Below are 13,028 nucleotides of genomic sequence, written 5' to 3'. Positions count from 1 at the left end.
CCCTATAGTGAGAATGTTGCTGCATTTAATGTTGTCCCAGAGGTCTCTTAGGCTGCCTTCATTTCTTTTCATTCTTTTTTTTTAATTCTGTTCTGTAGCCGTAAATTCCACCATTCTGTCTTCCAGGTCACTTATCCGTTCTTCTGCTTCAGTTATTCTGCTATTGACTCCTTCTAGTGTATTTTTCACTTCAGTTATTGTATTGTTCATCTCTGTTTGTCTGGTCTTTAATTCTTCTAGGTCTTTGTTAAACATTTCTTACATCTTCTCGATCTTTGCCTCCATTCTTTTTCCGAGGTCCTGGATCATCTTCACTATCATTATTCTGAATTCTTTTTCTGGAAGGTTGCCTATCTCCACTTCATTTAGTTGTTTTTCTAGGGTTTTATCTTGTTCCTTCATCTGGTACATAGACGAGATGAAAAGGCAGAGGGCTGTCTTTCTGTGAATGTGGTTTTAGTTCCACAGGCTGCAGGATTGTAGTTCTTCTTGCTTCTGCTGTCTGCCCTCTCTACAATTGGTTTTTAAACCTTTATTGGAGTATAATTGCTTTACAATGGTGTGCTAGTTTCTGCTGTATAACAAAGTGAATCAGCTATACATATACATACATCCCCATATCTCCTCCCTCTTGTGTCTCCCTCCTACCCTCCCTATCCCACCCCTCTAGGTGGTCAGAAAGCACCAAGCTGATCTCCCTGTGCTATGCGGCTGCTTCCCACTAGCTATCTATTTTACATTTGGTAGTGTACATATGTCCATGCCACTCTCTCACTTCGTCCCAGCTTACCCTTCCCCCTCCCCGTGTCCTCAAGTCCATTCTCTATGTCTGTGTCTTTATTCCTGTCCTGCCCCTAGGTTCTTCAGAACCATTTTTTTTTTTAGATTCCACATATATGTGTTAGCATACGGTATTTGTTTTTCTGACTTAGTTCACTCTGTATGACAGTCTCTAGGTCCATCCACCTCACTACACATAACTCAAACTACTACAATTTTAACTCTGAAAATGTGTTTAATGTATTCATTTGAACTAGAATAAATGATTTTAAATAACTGAGGAAAAGAGAGCCACTACTAGGTTTGGTTTGCAAATATAGCTGATCAAGTATTTCTAATTTTTGTTTGAATACAGTTATTACATAGAGCCCACATACATGCAGATTATTTGATTTTCCTTTTTTAAATAACAGGTATTTATGGGGTACATAAGAATCACTGTAGGCACACACAGCAGTAAACAAGGCAGCTACTGTCCTATTTTCATGGAGGTGCAGAGGCAGACAAGTAAGCAAATAAATGAACAAGATAACTCAGGTAATGATAAACACTGTGAAGAAAATAAAACAGGGTATGGGACAGAAGATGACTGGAAAGGTACTTCAGACTAGACAGTAGGGGCACATCCTATCTGAAAAAGTCAGACCTGGAAGACCATGTACCTATGTGGAGACTGAATGAACATCTCAAGAGGAAAGCAAATGCAAAAGCCCTAGAGCAGAAAGGGGTCTGACATAAGGGGGGAAAAAAGGCCAGTGCCATTTATTAGAGATTGAAAGTTTTCTATGATAAACCAATTATTTATCTGCATCTCACTGTGCCATTTATGAACTTTGGCTGACCTAGAATTTTCAACAATATGAAAAGATACTCAGAATGACAAAAAAAAAAATACATTTTTTCAAACCTCCCAAAAGATGTTAAAATGAAGTATGATTAATGCTTAAAATATATTAAAAACAAAAATCCTGTAAAGTCTATGTATCCAATTGCTTTTCAGAATGTTGTCAAGGAAAAAAGTACTTTCCAATGAAGTATTAATAAAAGAGACCACATGAAAACTGGGTGATTCAAAAACTTAATAATTCAAATGTTTTGCCATACAGAACAACCAACTAATCACAAACACTCCTTTAAATATTTTTATTATCATGAGAACATGAAAACTAGCGATATACTGAAGTGCCTTCTTAGAAAGCTAGTTTTGAAATATTTATGCAGCTGTTCCTTACAGTAAAGTTCTTTATTAAAGGCATCACATTATGCTATGGACAAGAAGGTTCAGCCAACACAACAGGCAGGTATACTGGCTGAAGCGAAAACTAAAGAGGTTGTTTAAGACAAGATAACAATTACCCAATGTTTTGGCAGCAATAAACAGTAACAGCACTTTAAAAAGGTCTTTAAACAATCAGCCCAAACAGTAAATTTGGTTACAAACAATATCCTGAAGTCACGAATGTTTTCAACGCTGGTTAAAAAAATGAGATCCAAGTACATGCATTTCCTAGTTCATACTGAAGAACACTATTTACAAGTAAAGTTCCATGGCAAGCAATCTTTTTTCCAAGAGAGTCAACTGAGGGGGAAAAGGGGAGCTGTATAATCCCCATGTTTAAATACGAAAAATAACCTTTATCATCATAAATTGCAACATCTGCAACTACACTTAAACATTATGTTATTATTTCCCAGTCACCAAAGGGGTTTTTGTTTGCCTAATATTTCAGACACCATACAACAATGATGGTTACATAAAGCTGCATTTGGCAAGCTCTGAATATAAAAAAGAAAGTGACATCAGAGTTGCACTATGGACCAGGGATGAAAAATGACCATCTAATTAAAAGGATTATTAAGGCCCAGGAAAGCAGGAGGAAGGGGGTTACTATCTGTGAGGAGAGACAGGGCTAGAGGTAACCTAATAGGTAATCCAGAGAAGTTAGTGGTGTTGGGATACAAAATACCCTGTGAAAACCTTTTCTAGTCCACTCTAAATTTGCTATACAACCAGGAGGGAACACTCTTATTTTTAAAACAGGAGAAGGTAATAGGAAATACTCATTAAGCCTTTCTGAATCTCTCTGTGCTCTTTTGCTCCAAGGACCAAATGCCACATAAGTGACAAGTCTGCAGCCTCTCAAAACTAGTATCAACAGCAAGACAGAATTTACTCATTTCCAAGAGAGCTTTCTTAACGTCCCAACTCAATTTGAAAGGGAGTGGGATTGTTATGTGCTTGCTGACGTTGCTATTTTTAGTTTCTTGTTCCTTAAATTAGTGAGGTTGAACTGGTCCCATGAAGTCTATGGGCTGCTTGCTCATCACTGACCAGAGGAAAGGTTTTGACAGACGAGTTAAGAACATGAATTTCTTTTAATATAAAAACTCAGCTAAATATTTTTTGTAATGAGAAAACGTATTACAAAGCACAGCTTTATCAAAAAATTGTTATTCAATTATAATAGAAAATGTAAGTCTCCAAGGCATTATCTTTAATTTCTGAAACAAGAGTCATTCAAGAAAAAGTTAGAAATTTCGTTGAAGCATCTAAATGACTCATTATTAAGTATTCCTTTTATTATTTATATCTGAATGAGATGTCCTATGAGAATCTTTCATGAACAAATAAAGGTACTCTCTTAAATGGTAGTTAGTTCCAAAGTACTAGAACACAACCTGAATTTGAAAATCTGTGAATTCTGTATTCATTTATCAGTGACCAAAACGACCTCAAAGACGCTGAGGAAACTCTTCGCTTTAATTTGCAATCAATATTTAATTTAATGAATATATCTCAGCTTTACAAAAAAGCAAAAGAGTGTTAGTCCATAAAAAGAAATGATTAAAAATGAAATGATTAACTTTTTCCAAAAATATTTTTCAACTTAGTTATCGAAGCCCAGAAATCACCAAGTATATGTCCTGTCTGAAATCTTTTATACCAAGGTAAAGACCAATACTAATTTTTTTTCACTTTCAACAATTTATATTACTTATATTTCCTAAGACATACATGCAATTATATTCAAAAACACTTTCTCAAAATAGATATACTATATATTATTGATGATTTTTAATTATTAAAAATATTTTACGTATTCAGGGATATGCATATTTCCCAACTATACAGTCCTAAGTCAGTGGTAGAATATTTTAGCAGGTCTTAATCAAATCTTAAAGGGCTGCATTAACCATACACCTAATACAAAATATTTTTACTTTGGTTTCCTTTTCTATTTGTTCATGAAACAAGGATAGCAGATCTTGTAAACTACTAACTAGGGTTTACAAAGTACTAGATAGCAGGGGACACGAGGGATTAGGGAATGCTTCTTCACAACAGTGGTGTACTTGAGCTGGACTTTAAAAGAGGTCACCACACTTAAGAGGGTAGGGGTGTGAGGTATGGGCATCAAGATGGCCCCAATGATTCTCACCTCCTGATATTCACATCCTTGTATAGTCCCCTCTCCACAAAACAGGATCTTACAAAAATGAAGATGTGATTTATGAGGTTAAGTCTTAAAAGACCCCAAGGTTCTGTCTTGCTTTTTCTTGATCACTCAACTTTGAAGGAAGCAAGCTGCCATGTGAAGACACTCAAGAAACTCTACAGAGAGGTCCATGCAGAAAGAAACTGGAGCTTCCTGCCCACAATACCACTAACTTGCCAGGTATGTGGTAAGCCACCCTGAAAGTGAATTCTCCAACCCCAGAAAAGCTTTCAGACGGTGGCAGCCTGAGCCAACAACTTGACTGCAAGCTCAAGAGACTATGAGCCAGAGCAGACAACAGACAACTAATACAGAGTATATAACATAGCTGGCAGAGAACACCATGCACAAAAAAAGTACAGAGGGATGATATAGTGAAGCAAGCTTGGGTAAGCAGTTCAGGATGGTTAAAGTATGAAGAGATGAAGCTAGAGAAGTACGCAGGGTCCCGGATCAGAGATTCTTTACTGCCCAGCTAAGGAATTTGGACTTTATCCTATAGGCTAAGCAATAAGTAGGGAAGTCAGTGCAAGTTCTTCAACAGAGAAATAACATAACTAGATTCAAATTTTAAAAGAAATACTGAGTAGCAGTAGAGATTAAATGGTACGGAGGATGGCACTATGACTGGAAGCTGTCCCATTAGGGAGACCAGTTGGCATATTCTCTTACCAGTGCAAGAGGAGAAATGAAGAACAGCTGTGAGGTAGAACTCTTCTGGGGCCCATCCGTATTCAGTCAGAGAGTTCACAGCCAGCTGGGTTCCAACAAGCTGACTCCATTAATGGTACAGGCGCAGAGCTGACCCCTCCCACAACCACGTGGACAAAGACCTTTCAGTATCATCCTCGCCATTAAGTCACTTCCCGTTCTACTCAAAAACAGAGGCTTTAATGCCAGTGCAGGGTCCTACAGATGCATATCCTCAAAACTACTGAATGCTATTCCCTAACCACCAAGAGCTGTTAGGCCTCAACATGAGTTCTACCATGAGAATGAAGTAAATCCATCAAGAGGCCAAAGCAATTGCTGAATCCAAAACGGAGTCCAAATAACTAGCTAAATGCCACCATTCCCAACCCCACTCCACCATTCATCCACGGTAGATCTTTCTTCAGAGCCCTGATTATCCCTACTCCTGTGGACCACCTTCTGCCAAGCCATATGAACATTGAGAACCACATCCCCCGATTTGCCAGGGGTCCCTACTGATTCTCAATGATGCTGCCTTGAAGCCAGCAAAATTCTCATTCTTAAGACTCTAGATTTCCCTCTTTTAACACAATATATTTATTAACACGAATTAAGATACTGATACAATGATTTCGTCTATATAATTTCAAAAAGCAGTAAAACCAAACTACTGGATTGTTTAGGGATGCATTCATCGTTTTCAAAGAGCAAAAAAATAAAATCCATAAAAAGCAGGATAGTGGTTATCTCTGTAGGAGGAGATGAAAAGTTTTTCACTGAGACAAAATGCATGGGGAGGGAATATTTCTGGGGGTGCTGCAATGTTTTAATTTTCAGTCTGGGTGTTGGTTACACACGTGTTGGCTTTAATGTTATTCATCAGACTGTATGTATACTGGTTTTATGTACCTTCTGTTTATTACATTTCTTAATAAAAATGTTTATAGAAAGGCAAGACCCCTTGACCCACAAAAAATGTTTAAAACAAAAATATGCAAATAACATACAGAAAATCCACTTAAGTGGATAATTTAACTAGTAATATGTATGATTTTAAAATATGTATGTTAAAAAATGTAAACATGTAACTAGTAAATATGTATCGTTAAAAAATATTTCTGTCCCACCAGCATTTTTCTCCTTATCAAAACAAATATTTGCCTCCCAAATCAGTAAAAGTTAATTAAAGTATCACATCTTCCGCTGGTGAGCATGATAAAACTGGTTCTCATACTCTGATGTGATCACTAAAGCAATGTGGCCTTTTGATCCAGAAATTCTTCAAATCCCCGAAACTGAAATATGAGAAGAATTATAAGCATAAAGATCTTACCCTCAATGTTTTTTTTTAACAGCTAGAAGAAAAGTTAGAACCAACATAAATAATAAATAGCAGAACACTGTTTAAGAAAATTATGTATCTATTTGAGGAACTATAAGTTACTCTTTAAATTGACCATTATGGTTACTGTAGTTATATTTTAAAAAAAATCTTCAATGGAAATATATACTGAAATATTTATGTATCAAATGATTATATAGTATTTCCATCAAAATAATAGGTAAGGATATGAAAAGTAGGTGAGGGTATAAATGAAACAAGATTGGCCATTAGTTGATAATAGCTGAAACTGAGGAATGAGTACAATGAGGAGGATTTTCTGTATTGGTATTTGGTATATGTTGAAATTCTCCATAATAAAATTTTTGTAAAACTAGGGGGAAAATTAAGGTGATGAACTGAAATTATATAGCTGCATCTTTCTAAGCTAAGAAAAACAGATATGATAGGATGGAGGGAAGAAAAGCAAATCAAAATCCACTGTTTATGTTAAGAAGCCTTCAATATTTTCTTTTATTTCCAAACTTTGTTTTATTACTTCTATAGTTTACTTAGCTATTTGATCTACTCTTTTGAACATAATTTCGTGCAAATAGTTTCTAAATTCCAGTTAACCAGAGATTCCTGAATCTATCTTCTAAGACAGATACAGTGAATTATTTTTCTGTTCAGCATCTACTTCAGATTCTTCCTGGCTTTTTAAGCTACAGTTTTACAGCTGTTCTATTTTGAAACCTAGTTTCTTCTATTGCATATTTATGTATTACATGCATCTTAAAACCGGCATTTTGGTACTTTATATTTTAGCCGAAAATGCAGTTCTTGTCTTTTCTTTCAGAGACAGTTAAAAAGAATCAAATATGTACAGTTTATGTGTGCTTATATTGGTTACTCATAAACTGTTGATTAACTAATGCCATAATGAGTATTGTACTTATCTGAAAAGTTAAGTTACTCTGCAGTTATATTAAAACCTCTCTGTGTATATGTGTTTCAATTGCCATAAAGAAAAGCTAAAGGTAGGGAATTCATTTTGAAATACACTTACCAGGATGGTTAGAAATGGGAGGCTGGAATGCAAGCTCATTGTGAACTGGCGGCCCTAAAGAAAAGACAATAAAAATCCCATTTTCATTTATTAAAAGTTTTCCAATGCTGAAACTTTTAATAAACCTTAAATATAACTATCATACCTTAGGAATTGTTTAGATCAAGCTTATGTAATGTCTAAGAACTTAAAAACTTAGTTTACCTTATAATTATAATAAGCAACTACTCTTGAATTACTTTTGTAGCTATTTAATAGCCAACATTTTAGTGCTGTATGCCAACTGTTAAACAATTTACTATAGTTGTACATGTAAAATTTAATGTAATTATAAATTATCCATGTAATACAGTACAATTCATAATGTAATATATAATAAGAATTCAAATTGTTAGGTCCATTTTAAAACAAGTGTTTATGGTTTATTAAATTAAGAATATTTACAAAATGGCACAGTAGCTAACATAACTGAGAGATTATTATGTGTTAAGACATGTGCTAAACACCTCACATGAATTATTACATTTACTTCTTACAACATCCCTTGAGACAGATACTACTATTACTACCCTTAAAGTTTAGGGAGGTTAAATAACTTGCCAGTGGTCACACAGCCAGTTAAGGGTCCAAACTCAGCACCCTTAACAACTATGCTGGCCCAGGCAGCCATTAAAAATTACATTCTCTTAAGACATGGAAAAATAGTAACATAACTGTAAAAAAGCAGGGTACAACAACATAGTCACAGTCTGATGTCCTCCTCCCACCAAATTTATATATATACCCGACTATATGACTGGAAGGAAAAATGTGACAAAATATTAGAAGTAGATATCTCTGGGTAGTAGGATTCTGGATAATTTTTATTTTCTTATTTACTCCTCTGTGTATTTTCCAAGTTTTCTTTGGTATTATTAAACTTATAATGGAGGAAAAGGGATTTAATATATATGAAAGATTTATACTCTTGATTTTACTAGGCCAAATGAATAATGTTCCTATTCTGCCTGAAACTACAAGCTATGGTTATCAGTAGGGTATCCCTCCCAATCAAGCCTGCACAGAGTAGAGGAATGACAGATTCAACATCTGAGTGTCTATGGTATGCTGAACTCTGTGGTGAGAGAAACCTTGAGATCTTGACACTCAAGGAGTTTCAATCCACTTAGGGTGGATATACAGATACACATGAGATCTAAGAACGTACACAAAACAAACAAGCAAATGAATGGCAATCAATGTGGTGTTAATGAAATATCAGCAACAAAGAAATAAAAGTATTTTGTACATATCAATCCTCTAAAACAAAGGTATGATAACATAACTATGAAAAATAAAACTGTTTACAAAAAATACTGAAAAGCACTAATCATTTAATGAAACTAAATTGTAAGATGAATAAAAGATGTAAAAACATTTTTTAAAAAATAGAAAGCAAACAAAGCTCTCAAAAAGAAAAGGCCCTTACAACAGACACAAGAGCTTACAGTAATGTCCGGGATGGGGCGGCAGAGGCGGGTGGTGCTGAAGGTGGCCGTTTTGGTGGTGAGGCAAATTAGGTGTGTATGGTGCAGTTCTACTTCCAGTCCAGGTGGTAGTGCTGTCTAAAAATTAAGGCCCACATGGATTAATTTGCTTTTATAAACTCTGCCTATTGTTTCTCAACTACTTAGAAGATTTTAAAAAGCATATACATACTATGATGGTAAGTAGCTGGCTGACCAGTAAATCCATTCTGCTGTTGTCCTGGCTGAGGCCCTGAAGCTATCTGCAACAATCCTTCACTATGGCTGCCTGCCAGTATACTGGCAGGCTGACCTAGAGGAACAAGAAGACATTAATATGGTACATTTATAGAGGCAATCCTATGGTTTTATACAGTAAATGAAGGATCAATTATATCTGATAGTCACAATTATAAAGATGAGCAAAAAGTGGAATTCACCCATGGCTTACATAATAAAAAACCCTACAGTCATCTATAAAGGCAAACCTTAACTTGAAGAAGTTCAAAATTATTCTATCTTTAAGTAATATCTAGCTAATTTTATTGGCCCATTTCTTCACAAATATTCTTCAAATGCCAGCAAAACCGCACTATAGGTCTAGCCTATCATAATAACTTCTTCAGAAGCACATCAGCTCACTCCCAGCCACTCCATCTAGCTCTGGACCTTTCTGACTAGGACTCCAAAAGTCCAGGCTCAAGAAAATGTTGAAAACTGGAAAGTTCATTATTATCAGCACTGGTACTGGTAATGGCAGAATGCTAGAGGGTGATCAAAGAAAAGGAGAGCAGGCAAATATTTTAAATGGAATGTGATGGGTAAGGTGGGAAAGTTAAAAAAAAAAAAAAAAGGTAAGCTCCACTGTCCAATCAGCACAGCATCTGCTAGTTAAAACAAAACAAAAAAGTCAGTCTATTTTGAAATTTTTTCATGTGCTTTTAAAAATCAAGAATTGCCTCTAAGAACACTATCATACTCCTGGATTCACAAGAAATTAGTTGCTCTCTCTGTATGTAATATACCAGGAGAACTGTTCTATTCAAAACCATTCTAAGAAATTGCTTACATTTTTAAGGCTTTATTTTTTGTACAGAAAAAGCTTAATTTCTTCAAGCAAGTATTAAGTCAACTGTGATCTCACTTGGAAAGCAATGAAATTCCATAATTGTTATTTGTTACTGGCATTACCTCAATCTTTTCTCATCTATATGGGAGTATAATCAGATAGAAGAGAGTAAATGACACCACTGCTCGAATATGCAATGAACAGCTCAAAGTATCAAGAAAAAGGAACATTTTTCTCCTCTCTACAACTCACATTTCCTTAAGGCTAAGATTATAAAATTAAAAGCTAAAGAGACTACTTCAATACTCCCTAAATTATTTTTTTTTAAGATGATGTTTTCAGCTACCATCCTATTCATCCCCCTCAAATTTTTGCAGGTTATCTTTAAAGGTTAATTACATTTTTACTCTTGCTTTTTAACAACTGTACATGTTACATACTCTTAGCTATCTTACAAAAATTGTCACTATGCAGAAGAAATTAAATTATTTTAATTTACTACAGATATTTAGAAAGAAACCCTGAAGATATTCAGGTACCAAATGAACATAAAGTGGGCTTAGCATAAAGCCCACTGCAGTTATCTGTACTGAGTATTTCCATTACACAATTCCAAGTACATAAAATGAAATTAAACAACTAAATCAGCTCATGTAGTCTTCCAATTCCCCTATTTTAGTCCAATTTCTTTTCTTTCTTCTAATTTTATCAATACACTTTTTGAGATCTAAGGAAACATTCTGCAACAAATTCTAAAACTTACGGTAATCATAACTCATTGTGAAAATATATCCAAAAAACACCAAGACAAAATTATCCACATTTCATTCATATCACTTTATTTGATCTTGAATAGGACTCGGCCCCAGGGAACGTTAACAGTTAAAATGAAGTCACTTTAGCAAGCATCAACAAAGGCATGCAAATTCAACCTCCAGGTAGTATCAACAGAGGTTAAGCGGCACTAATCTATGCTCAAGTGGCTGTAAGTACCTTCTTTTATTCTCCTTCCCTACCCACTGTTTGTCAACTATATTCCCAAATTGGTGAATAAAGAGTAGACAGATAACAGAAGCACCAAGTGGTTAAAGGTTCATGTTCTAAAGTATGTGTTTAACCTATATGGCCCACTTGGAATATGCTGTCTATAGTGAGACTGTCATCTCATGTAGCAAATCCAAAAGATACTGTTTGAAGAGGTAAAATGAATTAAAGAGGGGGAAATTTGGTATACTTTATTTGAAACTCAATTGTAGAAATCAGTCCTCCATTTATTCCAAAGATCAACTTTCTATGTTGAATCTGATCTGATATTAAAGTAAACAGAATAATGCTTCCTTTGATATCAACTAACAAAGTATCAGTCCAGATCTATCAACAATTCACTGCTGATGTGGGCTTAGATACAATCTCCTTAGCAAGCAGGTACAAATAACACAATACAAATGCCAAGACCCTGTTCTGTGATTAATTTAAAAACAAAAAAAAGGCCACTCAACTTGCCAAGTTGAAAACTGTCCAACCTTTGGTGGCTATGAAAATAAGGTCATTATTTCCTTAACCAGGCCCCAAGAAAAGCTGAACCTAATAGCACTCTGCCTCCATGACATGGCAGAGAAGGTGAGTACCTCTTTAATGGGAAGAATCTTTTGAAAATAGACTTGTTAGAAAAAAAATAAAGTTAGATACACAGAATTTAGCTTTATTTCAAAGTTGACTAAAATACTTAACTTCTATCTTGAGGGTTATATGTTAAAACAAATTTGTCAAGATTCCTTTCTCTAAGTCTGCACAATTGGAGACTGAGATGACTATTATAAAGTAATATTCTGCCAGTAAAGCAAAATAAAAATACTGATTAGAGGAAAGCTTGCAATTCCATTAACACAGATTTTTATAAACCTCTTGGTTCAAAACTACTTGCTGGTAACTTAAATATTTCTCTAAAATAAATCTGAAAACTTAAGAGACTTCTTACTTCTGCATGTAATAAGGTACAAATTACACCATTAATTTAAATCATTACTTAAATTCCAAGTGACTATACATCAACATAAGAACATTTAAATAAATTACAAACACCATTTTTTTCCAGGACAACTCAAACACCTATTTAATGCTTGTTTACCTATGAAAGATACCATAGTAATTTTAATTTTCACTTACTTGGAGGTTTCCTCCAAGTGGCTACCTATAAATATTTAATGGTTAGGAAAATTTATCTTGCTGACTACATGTGACTCTACAACTCACTTGTGGAAGCCACAGGAATGTTGGGAAAGTTGGTGGTGCTGGTAGCATTAGACTCAGATGGGGCTAAGAGAGCTGGGGCGCTGTAGGTCTCCGTCGATGCACGATTACTTGGTGGATGCTGGATGGTTTGAATTGAATGCCCTTCAGTGGATAATGATGGCTGTCCCTCAAAGTCATGAACATATTCATCCTTCACCAACATACTAGGTGGAGCTATACAGAAAAGCAAACATATTTTAAAATCTTATAAGCCTCTATTCCCAGAAAAAAAAGTCTTATAACTAATATAACAACACCTAAAATCAACTATAGTGTATATCAGTCTAACTCAGAATTTTCTCGTACTATTTATAAAGCATACTATTCTATCAGCAAAAGCTATTTATTTAGAGGTAGTGGCATCAGATCAATCTGACTGACTCCTTGAAATCTGAGGTAGACTATATTCCAACAACCTCCAGCAATGGTCCTAAAGAGGTATTTTTAGTTTCTTGATTAATAATCTAAAAGTAATAATCACCTTAAACACACAACATAAAGTAGACAAAAAATCAAGTGGCTGGGGAAAATATTTACCTAGTTAAAACGACCAAATTGAGATCAAATAATTACTTTTTAAAATCTTTTTGCTAATTTCACGGTGTAAAAATATGAGTGGGATCTGACAGCTATCCAATTCCAGATCTAGAATTACTGTTAAGTAACATATTCTTTGAAAGTGAAGTATACTGAATGTCCCCTAAAGGATTATTTAGAATGAGCAGAAAAATCCCAACTGGTAAGTCAAACTGAAATTTCCTTCTAGAAACCCAATCCAAATAATGATGTTTGATAAATATGT

General features: G+C 34.9%; 1 protein-coding gene across 2 annotated transcripts in view; it reads right to left on the bottom strand.

The window, feature by feature from the left end:
- Nucleotides 1–13,028, bottom strand: part of SMAD4 (SMAD family member 4) — a 57,140-nt gene that overhangs the window by 22,938 nt on the left and 21,174 nt on the right. For both annotated transcript variants that reach the window (XM_068563101.1, XM_068563100.1), the window contains exons 5-8: nucleotides 12,188–12,400; nucleotides 9,059–9,178; nucleotides 8,848–8,964; nucleotides 7,361–7,414 (exon numbers count right to left, since the gene is read on the bottom strand). In XM_068563101.1, the coding sequence (XP_068419202.1) occupies nucleotides 7,361–7,414; nucleotides 8,848–8,964; nucleotides 9,059–9,178; nucleotides 12,188–12,400 (504 nt within the window). The remainder of the gene's footprint in view (nucleotides 1–7,360; nucleotides 7,415–8,847; nucleotides 8,965–9,058; nucleotides 9,179–12,187; nucleotides 12,401–13,028) is intronic.

Source organism: Eschrichtius robustus, chromosome 14, assembly GCF_028021215.1.
Source record: "Eschrichtius robustus isolate mEscRob2 chromosome 14, mEscRob2.pri, whole genome shotgun sequence".
In the NCBI taxonomy this organism is placed as follows: domain Eukaryota; kingdom Metazoa; phylum Chordata; class Mammalia; order Artiodactyla; family Eschrichtiidae; genus Eschrichtius; species Eschrichtius robustus.
The sequence above is the reverse complement of the archived record's forward strand: the minus strand, read 5'-3'. Positions and strand labels throughout refer to the sequence as shown.